This window comes from Rhinatrema bivittatum, chromosome 9 (assembly GCF_901001135.1).
Source record: "Rhinatrema bivittatum chromosome 9, aRhiBiv1.1, whole genome shotgun sequence".
NCBI classification, from domain to species: domain Eukaryota; kingdom Metazoa; phylum Chordata; class Amphibia; order Gymnophiona; family Rhinatrematidae; genus Rhinatrema; species Rhinatrema bivittatum.
In genome coordinates, this window is record NC_042623.1 from 117,352,110 (window position 1) to 117,373,499 (window position 21,390).

Consider the following 21,390-nt stretch of genomic DNA (forward strand, 5'->3'; position numbering starts at 1 on the left):
ATTTAGTTAAAAACCTGAAAAAATAAGCTTTCAGAAGCCCTCTGAATCTCAGATAGTGTTTCTCTAATTTCAGCTACTTTCATAAGGAGTTTCATAAAGTAGGAATACCCAAAGGAAAAGCCTGGGATTTAGTTTTAGACAATCTGTATGCTATGAAAGGTCAGTAAAAAATCATTCACTAACTGTAAATGACTAGGAATGTACTTTGTCAGTTTTCCTGCTAAATATTCCAGACTCAGACCATGCTTTCTAAAATATGAATTCATGCCAGAATGGTATGTGATAATTCAGCAAATCAGAATGCTGCTCTAAGGCAAGCTGCTGGGCTGTGGAGGCTTTTCAATTGGAACACTTGCCAACATTGCCTAGACTCAAACTGCCTCTCTCACGGTAAAACAATAAGAATTCTTCTGATGGTCCATTATTCAAAAATACTGACTCAGTGTTTTGAGTTTTTTTAATATACGGAGATACTCCTTTTTACTTCGGTATGCCGCATTTGGTTACTTCCTGTCCCTTCTTTGGAGAGTTATTTTGCTGCCATTGATCGGAATGCATAAAAAACAGTTATGTATGATGGGAAGAAAAGGGGGTTGGCCTAAAACCTCAAACAAAGGAGGTTTATTCAGGTCTTCTGACATGCATGGTACCTTTTACAAACAAGGGCTACCAATAATAAAATTCATCTGATGTGGTGAATACATTTTGCCGTCAGTTTTTCTAATTCCCAGATGTGGGGTGGAGGTAAGAGATGAGTATCAACTGCATAGGATTACTCTAGATCAGATAGTCCTGCATATCTCTGATATTGTTTAGATTTGTTCCTGGATTTCTAAGTCCATGTCAACAAGCTGCAACCAATTTTTTTCAGTGAGCCAGGCACTGCTATATAGCTTTTATGAGGCCGAATTATTTCATAAGTTAAGTGAGAAATGCTCTGCAGCATATGGAGGTTTCAGTTAGAAAAATGGAAAGTTTGAGGAAAAACATGTTTGCTTACCATGAACAGTGTTTTCTGTAGATAGCGGAATGAATTAGGCATTACATGTGGGTGATGTCATTCAGTGGCATCAAACAGACTTGTCTCTCCAAGCTGTAGAGCTTTGAACTTACTGAACATATGTGGGAGTTCCCTCAGTCAGTAAGAGAGCTGAATTCAGTTGTGTAGTTGACTCTCCAGGGAGGTGGGCAGGTATTACATGGCTAATTCATTCTGCTATCTATGGAAAACACCACTCACAGTAAGCAAATATGCATTTTCCATTGATAAGAAGGCTGAATTAGCCATTATATGTGGGGAATCTCAAGATGAGGGTTGCATTAGAGTGATTACTGAATAAGTAATCCATACCCTACTGCGGAGAGTATACTACATACAGCATGAACACATTTTGCAAAATTGCTTGTCCAATTGTCAGTCTATGAAATGTGATCAACACAATAATGGGATGTGAATGTGTGAACTGAAAACTACCTCGCAGCTTTGCAGATATCTTCAATAGGACTTCTCGGAGATGAGCAACAGAGGCAGGCATAGCTCTTACCTGATGAGCCCTGACTGAATCTCAAGTTGAAGTCCTATTAAGTCATAGCAGTGATGAATGCGATCAATTATCCAAATGAATAACTTTTGTTTGTGTTGAGCCTTTAAAATCAGCTTCAAGGTGCTGCCCCATAAACAGAGGTACCATACCAAATTTAGTAGAAACAAATTTAAATGTATAATTGCATATCAAAAAGCAATCCTGGTACCCCTGGGAGGCACAAAGTAGCAGCTCCATCTTTTCAGAGCTCCTCCTGCGTGTCTCTCCGTATGTCAGTGAGTGCTGACTTTTTATAGGTAAAACATACAATAATCCCTAATAGGAATCCATGAATGGGAGTATCATGAACTATGTGTCTTGTGTTAAAACAAGATACGTTGAATCTAAGTTGCCCTGTCCCGCCTTCCACCTTGAGGCCCAATTAAGGCCTTGTTGAGACCCACGAGCCTGCCACTTACTGTCAATCTTCTGTTAGTTCTTTGTCTTGTCAGTCTTTCATTCTCAGGGGGGATCTCCAGGACTCTCTTATTTCACTGGGCCCCTGGTAGTCTGTGAGAATGTAACCTCATCCATGTGCTCTTTGTGACCTCATGACCCTCTATCATATTTAAACAGCTCCAAATGCAGTCCAGATGTCTCCCAGAGTCTATTCAAAGCTAGGGTCAATCTGAGTTTCTTATGGCAGAGTTTCAATTACCCAGACTCCTTTGCAGCTTGGCCTAAGCCAGAATCTCTGTGTAGGTTTCAGTCTTCAGGCACACATATCTCATTTGGCAACCATTATTTGGGTGGTTTGGGTCATATGAGATGAAATGTTTGTTAGTTTGATGAAGAGGCTAAGGACATCTTTTGTAAAATGCCAAGACATGTTTGAGTCCAAAGAATGGAGGGCTTTTTCTCCCTCATGCTTATGGGGCTTTGAGAAGAAGGTAGGTAGTACAAAAGAGTTGTTTTTGGAAGAAACTTTGGGTGGGTTTGAAGAACCACCCTGTTGTGAAAGACCTACAGATTGGAAGTTAATAGATGAGAGCTTGAAGTTTTTAATACTTCTCGCCAAGGTGACTGAAAGAAGGAAAAACACTTTTCAAGTCAAGAGCTTCAAAGAAGCAGATTCCAATGATTTGAAAGGAGGCTTTGAGAAAGAACCACATTGATATTCAATCCTATGGAACAGGAGGCTTTGATATCAGGGGTTTAAGAACATAAGAAATTGCCATGCTGGGTCAGACCAAGGGTCCATCAAGCCCAGTATCCTGTTTCCAACAGAGTCCAAACCAGGCCACAAGAACCTGGCAATTATCCAAACACTAGGAAGATCCCATGCTACTGATGCAATTAATAGCAGTGGCTATTCCCTAACTAAACTTAATTAATAGCCGTTAATGGACTTATCCAAACCTTTTTTGAACCCAGCTACACTAACTGCACTAACCACATCCTCTGGCAACAATTTCCAGAGCTTTATTATGCATTGAGTGAAAAAGAATTTTTTTCCGATTAGTCTTAAATGTGCTACTTGCTAACTTCATGGAATGCCCCCTAGTCCTTCTATTATTCGAAAGTGAAAATAACCGAGTCACATCTACTCGTTCAAGACCTCTCATGATCTTAAAGACCTCTATCATATCCCCCCTCAGCCGTCTCTTTTCCAAGCTGAACAGCCCTAACCTCTTCAGCCTTTCCTCATAGGGAAGCTGTTCCATTCCCTTTATCATTTTGGTTGCCCTTCTCTGTACCTTCTCCATCGCAACTATATCTTTTTTGAGATGTGGAAACCAGAATTGTACACAGTATTCAAGGTGCGGTCTCACCATGGAGCGATATAGAGACATTATGACATTTTCTGTTCTATTAACCATTCCTTTCCTAATAATTCCTAACATTCTGTTTGCTTTTTTGACTGCTGCAGCACACTGAGCCGACGATTTTAAAGTATTATCCACTATGATGCCTAGATCTTTTTCCTGGGTGGTAGCTCCTAATATGGAACCTAACATCATGTAACTACAGCAAGGGTTATTTTTCCCTATATGCAACACCTTGCACTTATCCACATTAAATTTCATCTGACATTTGGATGCCCAATCTTCCAGTCTTGCAAGGTCTTTCTGTAATGTATCACAATCCACTTGTGATTTAACTACTTTGAATAATTTTGTATCATCCGCAAATTTGATAACCTCACTCGTCATTATTCCTTTCCAGACTTTATATATATATATATATATATATATATATATATATATATATTGAAAAGCACCGGTCCAAGTACACTGTTTACCCTTTTCCACTGAGAAAACTGACCATTTAATCCTACTCTCTGTTTCCTGTCTTATAAACAGTTTGTAATCCACGAAAGGACATCGCCTCTTATCCCATGACTTTTTAGTTTTCGTAGAAGCCTCTCATAGGGACTTTTTCAAATGCCTTCTGAAAATCCAAATACACTACATCTACCGGTTCACCTTTATCCACATGTTTATTAACCCCTTCAAAAAAAATGAAGCAGATTTGTTAGGCAAGATTTCCCTTGGGTAAATCCATGTTGACTGTGTTTGACATGCTAGAGTGTTTTCATAAAATGAGATATGAAGGGATGCAGGGAGATTGGTTTGTTATCCAACAAGGTGTGATATGCTCAAATGTATTCTACTGAGGCAGTGGTAAGGGCTGAATTAGAGGAAGTGAAGAAAATATTGTAAAAAGTTGTGGAGGCTCACATGAAAAGGAATCAGAATCATGCATTTGGCACCTGATGGAGAATCTTTTCCATTTGAAGGCATAATTTTTTCTGGTTGAAGGCTTTCTAGATGAAACCAATGTGACTTCAGTCTCCAATAGTAAATAGAGATTTGCAATTACTGAATGCTCGACATCCAAGCTGTGAGGTTGAGCGCTGAAAAATTGGAATGAAAGAGTATTCCTTCATCTTGAGTTAGAAGAGCAGGGTCTGACCCCAGTGGTATGGAAGGACTGCTGGAAAGCTTGATGCATACCAAATTTTTCTGGGTCTCACTGGTGCTATGAGGATCAGGTGGACATGATCCTGAAGAACATTCTCTACTGTTTTGGCAATGAGGAATATTGGTGGAAAAGTGTACATGAAGCTTTGACCCCAGTAGGGAAGGAAAGTGCTAGTCTGTAATCACTTGGTAAAATGAAGCTAAATTGATTTAGTTTTGTGTTTTGCTATGATACAAACAAGTACACTGTTGGTATACCCCAGAAGTTAAGCAGTTTGTTTTCTACTTATTGCCTCAGAGACCACTACTGAGGTCAAAACACTTTGCTGAGATGATCTGCTAAAATGTTGAAGATGCAGAAAACCTATTTATTAGGTAAGGTTGCTTGTCATTTTGCTCAGTTCCAGATTTTCAGCACTTCCCAGAGAGAAGCCATGATCCTTTTCCTTCCTGCTTGCTGACATAGAACATGGTATCCTGATTGTCAGTTAGGATTAGGATGCTTTTCTTTCAGAGAAGATCTGTGAATGTGGTAAGAACATGCCATACTGCTTTAAACTCCAAGAAATTGATTTGGAAAAGAGAATCTTGAGGAGATCAAATTCCCTATGTAGGGAAGGATCCTATATGGGCTCCCCAAGCTCTGGTGGCGGAATCTATTTTCAGCTGATGGGGATACAAATGGGTACCATCTTGAAGGATGTGAGAATGTAATTACCACTTTAACTCCTTTGCCACTGGCGGGGTAATTCACACTACAGAAGAAAAGGTTGAGTGAGCTGATCTTGCTATGATCTCAGACCACACTGGAGACAACAGATGTGAAAGCAGGTTAGTGGGACTACATGGATGGATTCAGTTATATGACCCAATATTACAAGAAGGTTCCTGGCTGTAGACTTTGGAGTGGATAGCTCTGTGTGAATGAGTGAGATCATGGTTGATCTCCATTTGCTAGGCTGGAATGTGTTCTATAACAAGGAGTTTATACATACCCCTATGAATTGGAGGCTCTGACTAGAAGTTGATGAGAAACCTAAGTTCTGAAGAAAATGTGGCATTAAGTCTAGCATGGAGAACTGCTTCAAGACTGCACTATGATCAACCATTCGTGCAAGTATGCAAAACCTTGTATACCCCGATATCACAGATGTGCTGTTGCTATCACAAGGCATTTTGTAAAGACTTTGGCAATGGAAGGACTTTATACTGGTAGTGGGATGAATCCACTTGGAACTGTAGGTAATGCCAATGGGCTGGGGGGAATGGAATGTGAGTTTAAGCATCCTTGAGATCCAGGGCACAAATCCATTCACCCTGCTGAATGAATGGGAGAATTGTGTGAGGGAATTCATTTTGAATTTCTCCCAGAGGGTGAGTTTGTTGAGTAGCTTCAGGTCCAAAATCGGTTATAATCACCCTGACTTTATGGGGAGGACAAAGTATCTGGAGTAGAAACCCTGAGCATTTTGCAATACAGGGAGCATTTCCACTGCCTAGTGCTTGAGAAAATATTGCACTTCTAGATGGATCTGTGGGAAATGGGAAAGATCCCCATGAGGTGGTGAATAGTGTGGAAGGGATGGGAGCCAGGAAAAACAGTGAATGGTATCCATACTGCACAATATTGAGGAAACTGGATTTCCTTGGTTATTTTATGTCATTTCTCCAGAAAAATGTTGAATTAATTCTGCTACTTGGGAGAGGAGGGGATTGGTGGACAGCATAAAAAACTAGGCCCTGGCTTGGACTGGACCTGCTGAGTGGTTTTTGGCTAACAGCGTTCATGCTGCCTAGGTGTGGCCGGAAGCTGCTGTTGTTGCTATGCTGGAAGAGGCATAAGCCAGTACCATTGAAAAGGATGATAAGGCAGTCTGTGAAAATAGGGTCATTTGTATGGATCCCTGCTGAGGTGGGTTGCTTAGGAGCCAAGGAGAGAGCTTGTACAGCCACATTTTGATCTTTTACCTGGGAGATTGTTTCATGGATTTTCTCTCCAAAGAGGTTGTCTCCCAAGCATAGGAGGTCCACTAATTTTTCATGGACGTCCTCTTGGATGGAACTGGCTCATAACCATGTCAACAAATAACAAAGGAATAAATGTATTGGTCTTATTTCAATAGAAAGCACTCTATCGCCAAGATACTAATGTAAGACCCTCTATTCACGAGTAAGACACTTCAAATAGCTTCTCGTTTACCATAGGGGTCTAATTTGCTTTAATAAATCCTGCAAATGTTTTGCTAAATTTTTCTAATTTTCTTTAAAAGAAACCGTACGAAAATTATAGGGGAAACTCCCAATTAGTACCGCATGATTAAAAAGGAATACTTATCCAAAAATGATGATCATGTCCCATAAGTCCCGACATGGCCATGTTTCGGACAGTTGTCCTGCCTCAGGGGAAATCACGGGTCGTCTTTTCAATAACGTTGATGCGGTGAATTCACTGCGAAACTTTTTTTTTTGCGGGCTCTCATTTAACCCGCGGCGTTTGAAAACATGGCAGACGCTCGGACTTCTACTTATACCGGAACTCACACTTGTTACCTCCCCTTCCGGGAAACACAAAGGTTTCTATCACGTCCTCCCGTGGCGAAAAGGCGCCGACAACAGTCTTCTAACAGGTCCTCTAGATTGGCGCGTAAACATAGTTACCAAGAAGTGCGCATGTCAAAGCTGGAAGTCCACTATCACGTCCTCATGCCACAGTGTAAAATCGTGGTTGAAGTTTCCTGTCTGGTCCTCTTTTGGCGAACATGGAAACACGATATTTGTATACTAGATGCGCAAAAACAAAACAGAATACGTGATCTCATAAAAGTTCATAATACACAATAGATTCACCACTCACACAGTATCTAGCAGGATATCTTGTCAGGAATAACATTTTTTAAAGGGGAACGACATCAGACAAGAGAATACCAATTGATTCTCTCGTTTAAGCCATCAGGGTCCACAGTGTGCAGGGAGAAAATCCAGTAGTGTTCACGACGATTTAATGTTCTTTGTATGTCTCCTCCTCTTGGATTTGAAGGCACAGATTCTAAGATCGTCCAGCGCAAATCTGTAAATTCATGATGAGCAGTATTGCAATGTTGAACCAAAGGTGCTGTCATTTTCAATGTTTTGATGCAACTCCTGTGTTCTATGAGCCTAGTACGAATCTTCCGCTTTGTGCGGCCCACGTACACAAGTTTGCAAGGACATTGTATTGCATAAATGACTCCCATAGAATCACATGTGGTAAGTTTCTTCTGATGTATGACTACCCCAGAATGGGGAGCCCGCCATTCTTCACCAGTAAGGGCTAGTGGACACATATCACAACCCCCACAGGTCTGATGCCCTCCCACAGGGGGAACGTTCTTAATAGACCAAAAGCCTGAATGTACAATGCGATCTCTAATGTTCTGGCCTCTAAAATAGGCAAATCTAGGGCCCGTCTGAAAAACTGCATGCAAAGAAAGTACCTTCCAATGTTCACGCACAATGCTAACCACCTCATGAACATGTCGTGAGTATTTCAAAGTACATGTAAGATCCTGGATATAAGGTTTCTGTTGATATTGTAACAGCAATTGTCTATTCGCGAATAAAGCTCGCTTGTATGCCTTTTTGATAACCCCATAAGGATAACCCCTTTGGGTAAATCTAGAAACAAGCAAGTCCGCCTGAAATTTGAATTCGTCAACAGATGAACAAATCCTACATTCCTGACAAGATATCCTGCTAGATACTGTGTGAGTGGTGAATCTATTGTGTATTATGAACTTTTATGAGATCACGTATTCTGTTTTGTTTTTGCGCATCTAGTATACAAATATCGTGTTTCCATGTTCGCCAAAAGAGGACCAGACAGGAAACTTCAACCACGATTTTACACTGTGGCATGAGGACGTGATAGTGGACTTCCAGCTTTGACATGCGCACTTCTTGGTAACTATGTTTACGCGCCAATCTAGAGGACCTGTTAGAAGACTGTTGTCGGCGCCTTTTCGCCACGGGAGGACGTGATAGAAACCTTTGAGTTTCCCGGAAGGGGAGGTAACAAGTGTGAGTTCCGGTATAAGTAGAAGTCCGAGCGTCTGCCATGTTTTCAAACGCCGCGGGTTAAATGAGAGCCCGCAAAAAAAGGAGTTTCGCAGTGAATTCACCGCATCAACGTTATTGAAAAGACGACCCGTGATTTCCCCTGAGGCAGGACAACTGTCCGAAACATGGCCATGTCGGGACTTATGGGACATGATCATCATTTTTGGATAAGTATTCCTTTTTAATCATGCGGTACTAATTGGGAGTTTCCCCTATAATTTTCGTACGGTTTCTTTTAAAGAAAATTAGAAAAATTTAGCAAAACATTTGCAGGATTTATTAAAGCAAATTAGACCCCTATGGTAAACGAGAAGCTATTTGAAGTGTCTTACTCGTGAATAGAGGGTCTTACATTAGTATCTTGGCGATAGAGTGCTTTCTATTGAAATAAGACCAATACATTTATTCCTTTGTTATTTGTTGACATTTGTGGTGTATTGGAGTACACTGTGTGTATGTGGGTATTTTTGTGTGATTGATATCATAACCATGTCATACATCATGCATCAATAGAGGCTGCAGAAGCACATAAAGCAGAATAGGATTCTGTCAAACTGCTTCTTCTGTATCCCAGAATTGTTGAGGGAAGATATTATGATCAGAGGAAGGTAGATAGGGCATCAGCTTCTGAAGGCAATCATGAATATATTCCATCATGTAAAACTGATGAATAGCAATATGGGTGGAAAGCACTGCGCTCTGGAATATCCGTATACTGAAATTGTCTACAAGTGTGTAATATCTTTACCTGATGGGAAACTGGAATGAATACGGGTTGTCTTTGCTTTTGTCATAGATTCCACTATGACAGACTGGTGCAGTAGGTGAACTAAGCCAAAGCCAGGAAACCGATTGACTAGAAACTTAAGATCCAGCTTCCTAGAAATAGGGGGACAGAATCTAGGTATTTCCCACAATTTCATAAGCAGCACTTTAAGAATGTAATGACCTGGTAAGATAGCAGGTTCAGCCGGGGTATCCAGAATCTTGAGTAAACCAAGTAGTTCTATATATGGGTCTTTATCCAGTGCTGCTCCCAATTTTTCAACAAATTTGGAATAGGTGAGATCTTACAGAGGAGACAGGTGCTCTGTGAGATCTGGCAGAAGATCTAATGTATTCCATTGAATTTCTCATCTGATCTTAGAGGTACAGGCTCATTCAACTAGGACTCCAATGACAAAGAAGGGGAAAAAATAAGGTTCCTCTGGTTGAGGTTTCAGAGAAGCGACCTGGTCCACTGCCTCCTATTGACTAGATTCCGCTGCAATCAAGTGTGTTGATGAAGATCCCCTAATTTAGGGTCATGGTGATGAAGTACACCTGAAGGTTAGTTTGGGATTCCCAGAATATGAAACTGCCACAGCAAGAGTTGATAAGAGAGGCTTGCAGCATTCCATCCACCTCTCTCATGAGAGAGTTAAAGAAACCCCTCATGATCCCTGCAATTTGGTTATAAGAATGCTGTATCCTCTGGCCTGGCATAAGAGGGAAGACATCTTCCAAGATTAATACAGGTTCTTGCGCTGTAATAGGTGATTTATTAGAGAGTAGAACTATTGGACAGACAGGATCAACTATTTCTAGGTGGAATTAGCATTCTAATTAGAGGTAAGGGAAACCTGACCCCTTGTCTTGCAGATCTCAGATACCTAGTGTATTGAGTGGGCAAACATTCTGGGTCTCAGGAAGGAGAGGTGGAAACTTGGGTGTCCTAGAAGATCATGAGCTCTTCTTGACTGTAATGTTCTCAAGTAGTGGAGCCTTAGTGCTGTGATGTGTTTGGTACTGCCTAGCGAGCAAGGCCCATATCAACAGCTGGCAGAGAAACCGTTGGGTGGCATCGGCTGGAGCTTCACCTATATCAGCCACCTGACCTTTGGGTTCTGGCGGCTGGCAGGTCTTAGGTGGGTCCCTAGGGTTATCCAGACGTGAGAGTCTGAGTCTGGGTGGAGGTTCAGCAGATATCAGTAGCAGGCCAGAGGTTGGGACAGGCAGCAGAGGAGGCACAGTTGGGTCCAAAGCAAAGGGTCAGGTCCAGACAGCAGTCAAGGAAGGTCAGAGTCCAAGCAGGGGTCAGGATCCAGGAAATTGGGTCAAAGAGGGTGAGACAAGATAAAGAGAAGGCACAGTCAAAGCGAGGAACAGGACACAGAAAGACAAGAAGACAGAGAAACTAGCAACATACACTGGGAGACACAAAGACACCAAGAGTCGTGTTGCTTTGGCATCAGGACTGCATTCCAAGGAACCTTAAATACAGAGAGGAAGAGAAATCATCAAAGGGCACCATAGGGACTTTTCCTGCTGTGGCCCCTTTAAGATTCCAGGAGCACCTTGCATGTGCATAGGAAGGCCCCATGAAGGGGAGGGGGGGTACGGCAGAGTCTGGTTGCCGACAGTGTCCCCACCGCTGGAGTACTCAGCTGGCATCGGGGGTGAGTGAGGTGGCTCGCGGGGCCAACCCGCGAGTCACCAATCGTAACATTGACATGTTGCTCTGTTTGTAAGCTCAAGGATGGTCCAGGTACATCTTGGAGTAAAATATGAATCGAGTGCATTGTATCAAGCAGGAATTGCTATGTTGGTGGACACATTATGCATCATAGCAGTGCATCTTATGGTGTTTTGATGCAGCATACTTCAAATGAGTCAATGCACCTCACTTGGTGTGTTTTTTTATTTCTGTGTTGCAGACAGATTCTTTTTGCTTAGCTGCATAGCCAACTGAACTCAACACCATGGTCTCAGCCTGAGTGGACAGAGAATTTTTGAACAACTGCAGTTCAATGGTTTTCGCGAGAAGAAAGATAATGCAGCTCCTGAGAGATGTATGCAATTCTTCCATGCGCAAGGACCTGGAGTGCTGTGAGGTAGGAACATCCATTGGTAGGCTTCACATTTTTTCTGGTCATGATCCGCTCCCAAGCAGTGATAGCAAAGTTTGTGGCAGGCAGTGAGGGATATAATTTTGCCTCAAGGGCCAGTTCTGAAAACCACTCACCATAGTAGCTTTTTTCGACTGGCCTGACATTTTGTATGAGAAAAAAAATATTTTGCTTTCCTTTCATTTAAATTTTTTTGGCAGCACTTACAAATGCTTTTGTGGAACTGCAGAAGCAGCATTACAAGACAGAAAAAGGTTTTTGATAAAGTTTGAAATGAAAAAAAAAAATAGAGGAGAGACTAAACACACATCCATGCTTTAGCTCTGACAAAAAATGACTGACGGGGCTCACGTGGGAACTCCTGCACATGCTCAGTAGATCATGGAGGGACAAATCTGTTCAGTTCTGCCAGATGACATTACCCACATGTAATGGCTAAGCCAGTCTACTTATTGAAGGGAAAAAAAAAGAAGAATAGAGAGAGAGAAGAAAGCAAAAAAGAGTCACAATATGAGAGGCAGTAGGTAAATGCCAGGAAGAGAAACAGGAAAAACAGACAAAAAAATCTGACATACAAAGCATGGTAATGGAAAAATAAATCTAAAACAAAATACAGAATGCAACTTTGAAAAGAACAAGAGACAGGAATACTTCGATACAAGAGGAAATGAAGACAAGTGATATAAAAAAATATAAAAAATAAAAAAGATTGCTGAATAAAAATGAAATGTTTTATTGCAGAAATACTAATAGCATATATTTGGCAAAAATGCAATTTATAAAGGTATAACCCTGGGCTTATCCTATTGTGGCAGTTAGATCAGCACTTTCTAATCAGTGGGCCATGGCTGAAGTGCAGCTGTGCTGAAAATCTCTCTTCTAGTTGATAACCAGGAACCCCATAAGAATTCAGGCACCACAGCATCTTCATAAAGGGATAGATTTTCAAAGGGGTACGCGCGTACCCCCCGAAAACCTACCCCCAAACCCCCCCTGCGCGCGCCGAGCCTATTTTACACAGGCTCGGCGGCGCGCGCAAGCCCCGGGATGCGCGTAAGTTCCGGGGCTTGCAAAAAGGGGCAGTCGGGGGCATGGCCAGGGGGCACGGTTAGGGATCAGGGGCGTGGCCGAGTGCCCCGACACAGCGGTCTGTGTCGGGGCCTGCTGCGCCGGCACGCTTAAGTTACTACTGCCCGGAGGCAGTAGTAACTTCTCCGATAAAGGTAGGGGGGGGTCTAGATAGAGCCGCGGGGGGGGGGGGGGGGGGGGTAGAAAAAAAGTTCCCTCCGAGGCCGTTCCGATTTCGGTGCGGCCTCGGAGGGAACGGGCAGCGCGCACAGGGCTCGGCACGTGCAAGTTGCACAAATGTGCACCCCTTGCGCACGCCGACCCTGGATTTTATAAGATACGCGCGGCTACGGGCGTATCTTATAAAATCCAGCGTACTTTTGTTCGCGCCTGGTGCGCGAACAAAAGTACGTGCGTGCGCGTATGTTTTTAAAATCTACCTCTATCTTTCTCCCTACAGCACCTGGCCTGCAGGATGTTTTTCTGCCAGCAGAGGGAGTGAGAGAGTTGCACTTATCTGCTGCTTCTGCTTCCTCCTTAACTGGCTCTGCAATTGAAACTGCATGAAGTCCTGTAGTATTGCAAGTCCTGCTGGCCCCATGCAGTTCTGTCCGCAGAGGGAAACTGCATGGGGCCAGTTTCCCTCTGCAGACAGAACTGCATGAGGGAAACTGAATAAGGGGTAAAGCTAGCGCGTCCAATCGCGGGTTAACAGTGTGCTCCGCCGGAGCGCACTGTACTGTATCGGCCCGTTGGGTCTTACAGCAGGGATGGAGAACTGTTGGTCCCTCAAGGGCTGCACACTGCTCAAGCCTTCTTATGGGTGACAGTTATAGGTTGTGATAGTGGAGGTGAGAGAGCTAAAGGGGATGAAGGAGAGACAGGGAGGGTGAAAGGGACAAGAGAGAGAAAGGAAGCTAGAGGCGTGATTTGAATGGAGGAGCGAGAGTCAGAGATGGTGATTGGATGGGGAAGGATTTGAGAGACACACACACGGGGGAAAGGCAGTGCAGAGAGTAGGTGAATGTTGGACACATTGTGGGTGTGGGAGACCAGAAATGGTAATGATGGCGTGTGTATGCAAGAGAGCCCGAGAGAACACTGGAGGGGAGGATCAAAAGGGAGCGAGACAGAAAGAGTAGGAGGGGGTGGAGGCAGAGCAGATCCTAATGATGAGCAGAGGTTGAGGAGAGGAGGGCAGAGTAGCACAAGTGGTGGGAAAGGGGAGGGTTAATGGCAGAGCCCCTGCACCCCTGTCATTGTTCTTGTGGGGTTTGGGGAATGTTTATGCTGGGCTGCCAAGAGAGAGACCAATGGGGACAAGACAGAGAGACATTAGGCACAGCATAGGCAAGAGAAAGAGGGAGATGCTGGTCAGAGACAGGTGGGGACAGGGTATAGGACAGAGGCTGGTGGGGATGGTGGAGGAATTGAGACAGAGACTGGGGGAAAGGAGATTGAGAGAGACTGGTGGGGATAGGTTGGAAGGACTGAGAAATTGAGATGACAACAGAAATGAGATAGAGACGGGTGGGGGAACAGAGAGAAAAACTGGTTGAAGAATTGAGAGACTGGTAGGTAAGGGGGGGGGGGAGAATTGAAAGACTTGGGGAGATAGGGTGGAGGGATTGAAAGACTTGGGGGGGATTTAAGAAAGACTGGTTGGAACAGGATGAGTTAGAGAGAACGGTGTGGACAGGGTTGGGGGATTGAGAACAGGATGGGATTGAGAGAGAATGTGGCAGAGACAGGGTGAGCATACTAAGAGAGAGGGAAGAATACTATTGGAGGGGGATACTCCCATCTCCTCCCCCCCCCCCCCAACTCCTTGTCTTTTGGAAACGTGAGGCTGTTTTGTACTCTGCATTCCAGTTTCTTGGCTCTTGGTGTGTGAAACGTTGGCCACCTTTGACATAGGGAATCATCCATTCCCCCTAGCCAAGAACTCTGTGTCCTGTTTCAATCTGCAAGGAACAGGAGCGGAAAGAATGATGCAGAATTGGACAAAACACAGAAAAGGGTGGAGCCCTAATGTTAATAAACATTGTTTAAACCTTCTTGGCAGCAGTACTACTAATAATAAAGCCTTGCTGCTAGATGCCAGTTAGTTGTGCTTTCTAGTTGGTTGGGTGACAGATAATGGGGCTTTTACTATACCCGGGTCATTTTTCTTTGAAAATTAGGTACAAAAGTGTACACTTTTATGTTTCACCATTGAGCAAAGGCCAGGGCTTTACCTCCCATAGAAACAGTATCCCTGGGCCCTTCACAGCTCAGGAGTAAACCTGAGAATCGTACTCAGATCTCCATGAGACACTCGGCTGGACTCTGCTGAACAGGAACAAAACCTTTTTGAAAATCTCGTAACCTAGGGTTGTTGCTATAGACTGAATAAATTACCTTCTCCCCCTACCAGCCTGTCATCTTTCTTCCCTTCCATCCACCAAGCCTGCCGCTTCCCATTCCTCTCTCTTACTCATTAAGTCTAACTCATTCCCCACTCTCTCTCTGTTCTCCTACTTGCTCTCTTTTCCAGTCTCTCTGCTCCCCTCACTCAGCTGCTCCTCCTTGCTCTAATATATCTTCCCGCTCCCCCCAGCTCTTGGCATTCTTAATCCCCCTACCAAATTTGTGTCCCTTTTTCTTCCTCCTCCCCCTATTCTTAGTGGCAGACAAATGTTTAAGTGGAAAGGATGATAGGTGGGAGAGAGTGGTAATGTGAACATAGTGATAGAGTGAGGGCCAGATGCCGTCTCCCATAAGCCCCACGCCACATGCCAAGAACTATGCCAATTACCCTTTATATGCATGCTCAAAGGAAACCACTAAAATCAAAATGCAAGTCCTTTGCAAACTGGACTTTTTAAAGTAAAGTAATCTGAAAATAATCCGTTAAACATCGCTCTGTCTAGGTGCTGGGTACATCTATGTTCTTGATTTTAAAGTTAAGTTACCAAATGACTTAAAAAAAAATACCCAAACACAAAAACTGTCCCCCCAGGAAAACACAAACTTCTGGTTAGGACAATCATTTTGAAGAGCATGAAAGTTGACTCAAACTAAAGTCACTTTCAATTTACCATTCAAAATCAAAATAACAAAGAACAGTTTAGACCTGCAATTAATTCTAGCAGGCTCCAAGATTAATATAAGGTTATGAAAAAAAGAAATAAGTTCTTAAGAGAAAGTTACGATGGAGTTCATTTGGCAAACTTTGCAAAGCCAAAATAAAGAAATAACACGAAATATTCGCTTTCCCTGACGAGCCTCCATTGTCCCTGACATTTACGCTTAACTCTGGCACGCCGTAGCTCACGGACGACCGCCCCTCCCACCCTTGACCACGCGACAACAGAGTAGGTGAACCAAGATAACTTTTATTAAGTGGAAGAAACGGCCACAGCCAAAATTTAACATTATAACCTTATTACTTTATATTGCAGCAGCTTAAACAATTGGCATTAGCTAAATGCCACGCCCTCACCGGTACCTTCCTTGTTCTTCCCACCCCAATGCTTTTTTGGAGACGGCAGCCCTCCATCCTTCCGCTCCGTGTAGGTGGTATACCATTGGCACCCCGCTCCGTGAATGCCAATCCCGCCTTCCGCTCCGTGAAGGGGAACACCCGCCACTGGCATCCCGCTCCGTGAACGCCTCCGTGGCTACTGCCGCTCCGTGCAGTATTCTGCCGCCTCCTCCCACCCCTGGCCTTGCGGGCCGCGATTATTGCTTATGCCAGGCCTTCATTGGGCCACCCCCAGACCGGCCATTATCTCGGTCTCTGCCATGCTTAGTTATATCCATGCCCCCGCTTTCCCCCTATGCAAAGTCCTTGGTGCTGTGCTCCTCCCCTTCCCCCTCCCCCAACACCAAAAACTTCCCCTCTATGCAGCGATACATCCCCTTATGCTCCGGTGAGGGCACCCGCCAAAGTAGGAAACAGTAAAACCTTATTTGTTTTCTACCCCCACTAATTAACTAAAGCTGCTGTGGCCGTTTGCAGGGCGAGGATGAAGATATCTACCCCAACGTCTGATAAGTGAACCCCATCCGGCCTATACATGCCTGAACATGAGAGCGAAATATCATCATGCTTGATGACATATCCCCCTATAGCTCTCAACCACGTCCCCACTTCTTTATTTAATTTGCGCCTGCTTGTTTCGATGGATTTGTGCGACCTCGCGTCCCTCCATACCAATCGGGGGATAATGTGGGACCATACCAATACCACGGCTGGCCATATAGCCTTAATTGCAGTCAAGTCCTTCTTGATCGTGATTATTAAGTCAATGTTTTTGCCTGCGACCAAATTGTTACCGCCCAAATGACAGATGATAATATCAGGCTGTGGTAGTTGCCTGGCGTATTGGAGGATGCAAGGCATTAGTTGGACCCACCTCATCCCTCGTTTGCCAAGCCAGAATAAGCTGGCCTTGCTACGCGGTATGCCCATCTGCTCGCTGGAGGTCTTTTTCTTGGTTCTAATGTGCGCCCAATAAATGTACGAGTGCCCCATGATCCATATCACTTTCGCGCTCCCCGCTGACGAGTCTATGATGGACAAAATAAAACGGTTATGTGTAACAGGACGGTAAATATATGCTTTTTATGTTTCCCAGTGAAACTTCATTGGGCTGTCTGGTTATTGGGTCGTTTGTATGTTTTGAATTTACCGGATTTCCACTGCCCTAGCGCCTTAATTTGATCTTCGCTTAAACCGCTGCTGCTGGCGAAGGATGCTGCGCCTATTCGGAATGAATGTGTGTGATAAGCTCCCGCATCTTCCCCTATCTTTTCCAAGCCTTTGCGTAGTATACTGATAAACTGGTAACGCGATAGCGCGTTGCCATCTTTGTGTTTTAGAAAGGGCCCTCCCCCCAGCGGGCGTACTTTGAGGTATTCTGTTGTAGCCCTTACGGGGCATATCTCACCCGTATGAGCCGGGTATAATGTAATCCAGCGACCTACTGCCCGTTGATCAGTTTTTGCTCGCCTGAGAAAGATCTGTACTGTCTCCTTAACCAGCCTTATGTTTTCTATCAGGAGACCCCCATACGATGCCCTGGTGGTCACCTTTGCCCTCGGGATAAGCTTGCTGTTTCTAAATGCACCAAAGAACATTAGTGAAAAAGCCACGGTCCATAGCTTTACCTCATAATTGTCCCAAACTAGGCTGGGGAGCTCCTTTACCAGTGCTTGTAGCAGCATTGGTGTGATAGGCTTTCTGGCGTCCCTTCTAACTGGTTCTTGTCTCCGCCAACCCTCTAATATCTTTTTTATGAGAAAGGAGTTGCTATTTGTGCCTATACCCCATAGTTTGGAGACGAAAACAATAGCAGCTACATGTTGCCCTGCCTGTGCTCTTGATACCCCCGAGTTCTTGAGGTAGAGCAAGAACTCTGTTACATTTCTCTCTGTCATAAGGTTGATGCTCTGCTTCCGGGGCCAGGAATCTGAAACGAGACCACTGACAACGAGACAATGCATCAGTGATGCCGTTAGCTTCCCCCGGAACGTACTTAGCCTTAAAGACCAGGTTAATGCGCAGGCAGAGCAGTACTAAATCCCGCAATAGCCTAATGACCCTAGGGGAGTGCGCGGTGAGAGAATTTATCGCCTGTACAACCGCCATGTTGTCTGACCAAAAAACCACTCTTCTGTTGTGGAAACATGCTTTCCACATGTGTATTGCTGCAACAATGGGGAACAATTCGAGAAAAGTGATGTCTCTGAGTAAACCCATGGCTTCCCACTGTACTGGCCATCGTTCCGCGCACCATTTCCCAGCCAGATAGGCCCCAAATCCAGCGCTCCCCGCTGCGTCGGTGTAGAGCTGCAGCTCCCTATTGGTCATGATTGGGTCCCTCCAAACTGTCCGCCCATTATATTCCCCTAGGAATGTCTACCATACTATGAGGTCCTCCCTGAGCTCCTTTGTGATTCTAATGAAATGATGGCTCCTGCGAATACCTGCTGTGGCTTGGGACAATCTTCTAATGAAGGGGCGACCCATGGGCATGATCTTGCAAGCGAAATTGAGGTGACCAATGAGTGACTGCATTTGTTTTAGCGTGATTGTTCGGTAGTAGATATGTTGGCGCGTAACGCTTCTAGTTTTGCGGGCGGTAGGCGTGTGACCATTTGCAGAGTATCAATTTCGATACCGAGAAATGACAATTTTTGTGACGGTCCTTCTGATTTGTGCTTAGCTAGCGGAATACCTAATTCGTCAGCTTTCCGGGTGAATGCTTCGAGGGCTTGCGCACAGGCCTGTGTGTCCCTATGGCCGGTAAACAGAAAATCATCCAAATAGTATATGATTTTCCCTTTCCCGATGTTCTGCTCTACAGCCCATTGCACAAATGTGCTAAACCTCTCAAAGTAGGCGCAAGATATAGAGCAGCCCATCGGGAGGCATTTATCGAAGTAATATTTACCTCGGAATTGAAACCCCAACAGATGGAAGCAGCTTGGATGTATTGGAAGCAAGCGGAAGGCTGATTCAATGTCGGCTTTTGCCAACCATGCCCCTTGCCCCCAATGCCTCACCATGTCTAATGCCTGGTCGAATGAGGCGTAGGCGACCGAGCATGCTTCGGGGTCCAAGTAATCATTCACTGACCCACCCTCTGGGAAGGATAAATGGTGAATCATTCGGAATTCCCCTGGCTCTTTTTTGGGAACCACCCCAAGAGGGGAAATCCTAAAATGAGGTAGAGGTTTGTCATTGAATGGGCCTTCCACCCTACCCATGTCGCTTTCTTTTTTGATCTTTAGTGTAATGACCTCTTCATTATTCCTCGCAGATAACAGATTCTTAGCCTCTGTGGTGGTTTCTGGCTCCATGAAAGGTATGTGAAAACCTTGGGAAAACCCTTCGTATAGCCATCTGGCCTCCTTGGGCTGATAACCCTTTAAACAGACCTGCAAGCTATGTATCTTAATGGGGGTAGGTGCTCTAATGAATTTATTGTTGCTCTGTGTGGGGGATGGTTCCTCCCCTTGAGCATTTTGTTTGAGGGTGGCCTGCACCGCATCCCATGCAGGCGTGTCTGAATTTGCAGGCAGCAGCGAATCTGCAAAAACCAGAGTTGAACAGCCTACAGATGGGAGTCCCCCCGCCCCTAAATCTAGTGGCTTGCGCCCACCTTTGCCCTTGACGAAAGGGCTGACCTTGCCGAAATGGAAATCTTCCCGTAAAAGTATGTTGGCGAGGAGTTAACCATGTACTCGGCTGGTATGCATTGCCAGCGAAGCCAGGGACAACCTCCTGCACCGGACGGTACGGTGTGATTTTTGAGAGCCAGAGGTCAATATCCTTGCGATCCCATTCTAAACCTGGGTTCACAGCCATATTCCTTCTGAACTGCTCATCATACTCCAACCAAGCCGTACCGCCATACGTGCGATAAGCACCACAAATGACGTCCTGGTAAGCAATTAAGGAGCAACATTTTTCAGGAAATTTTTGACCTATGATGGATGACAGAATTCTGAATCCTGCTGACCAATTAGCTAGCGTCTTAGCGATGCAGGGTTTCTCCCTAGCTGAGAGTTTGCACGCTTCGTGGCATTTGGGATCGGAACCCTCCCCTTCTTTCCTGAGCAGCTCGAATATATCTACATATTCGCTGCGCCATATTTTCTCTTTTAACGCCTCTGACACATGCGCGGTTAGTGAGCCCACTGTACATGTGTATTGTGCAGCGTTATTGCCATTCGTGGCTGAGCTACCAGTGGTATTGTGCCCATTGGTCCCCAGCTGACCCACCGTTGTTCCAACCGCTGTAGCTGTGGTTGGTGTTCCAACAGCTGTAGCTGTGGCTGGGGTTGGTGTCACAAGTAAAATATCCCCCATGGGTCGTCCTGACTGCCCTGTTTCCTGTGTTGGGCTAGTGTTAGCATTACCCTGCCCATGCCAGTTATCGAAAATAGCTTTCATAGCAGCGAAAATGTCAGTAGGAGTGCTTTGTGGCCCCAGCCACACTTCGCTGCCATTCCTTGGTGGTGGGTAACTGGGCTGTGTTGGGGGTACCTGCGCATTACCCTGGCCCCGGTTTAAATCAGGGTACTCACAGTTCTGTCCTTCTTGCGGTTGCCCGTGTTGTCCATGAGCTGTCTGTTGACGTGCTGGTGGCTGGGTGTTGCCAGCTGAACTGTTGGAGCTGCCCGCTGCACCGTGCTGTGGACCGATGGGCACTGAGCCAGGGGATGGGCTAGTGGTATGCGTTAAGGCATCCAGCATTGCCTTCACCCTGTCCGTGCCATGGATAGCAGCCGCTGACAAGGTTTGGTCCATGAGCTGACGCAGCTGTCGTTCGGTAACATTGCCGAAGTTCTCTCGTGGCGGTGCTGCAGGGGTCGGTGCTGCAGGGGTCATGCCCCGTGGAGGGGGCTGCTCCGGTACATAGCAGCCCAAATGGCTGATGCTACGCGGTTGTCGTGTGCTTGCGGATTTCCTCTTCTTATTCCTCTGTGTCTTGGTCTTATGTTTTTCGACTTCTGGCGTTGCCGCGAAGTTTTCCTGCAATTTGCTTGGCTTCCGACGTGCTCGCTTGGCTGGAGCCTGAGCCTGGTCCAGCATAAGTGCGGACGGGGCAGAAGCCATAGCAAACTGAGTGGTAGCCATGCTGTGTAGACATATTAAATGGTTAGATCCCGCACAGTTTTGGGGGGGGGGGGGCATATGAATAGGTAGCCAAATGTGGGTGTGCGCACACCTGCTAAGGGGGGTGGTTGGGGGAGGGGGCAGCCAGGGTACGGGGGGCGGTGGGAGGGGTGCAAGAAGCCGGGGGGGGGGGGCTGGACGGGAATAGGATGGGGGTGGGG

General features: G+C 45.2%; 1 protein-coding gene across 11 annotated transcripts in view; it reads right to left on the reverse strand.

Moving 5' to 3' along the window:
• Positions 1-21,390, reverse strand: part of LOC115099482 — a 126,239-nt gene that overhangs the window by 103,360 nt on the left and 1,489 nt on the right. For 2 of the 11 annotated variants that reach the window (XM_029617160.1, XM_029617161.1), the window contains exons 2-3: positions 20,638-21,191; positions 16,378-17,112 (exon numbers count right to left, since the gene is read on the reverse strand). The exons of 6 other annotated variants lie outside the window; for them this stretch is intronic. In XM_029617160.1, the coding sequence (XP_029473020.1) occupies positions 16,529-17,112; positions 20,638-21,190 (1,137 nt within the window). In that variant the 5' untranslated portion in view covers position 21,191 and the 3' untranslated portion in view covers positions 16,378-16,528. Of the gene's footprint in view, positions 1-16,377; positions 17,113-17,266; positions 18,029-20,637; positions 21,192-21,390 lie in introns of those variants that run through there. 3 more of the 11 variants (XR_003858791.1, XM_029617163.1, XM_029617162.1) reach the window with 2 other exon arrangements.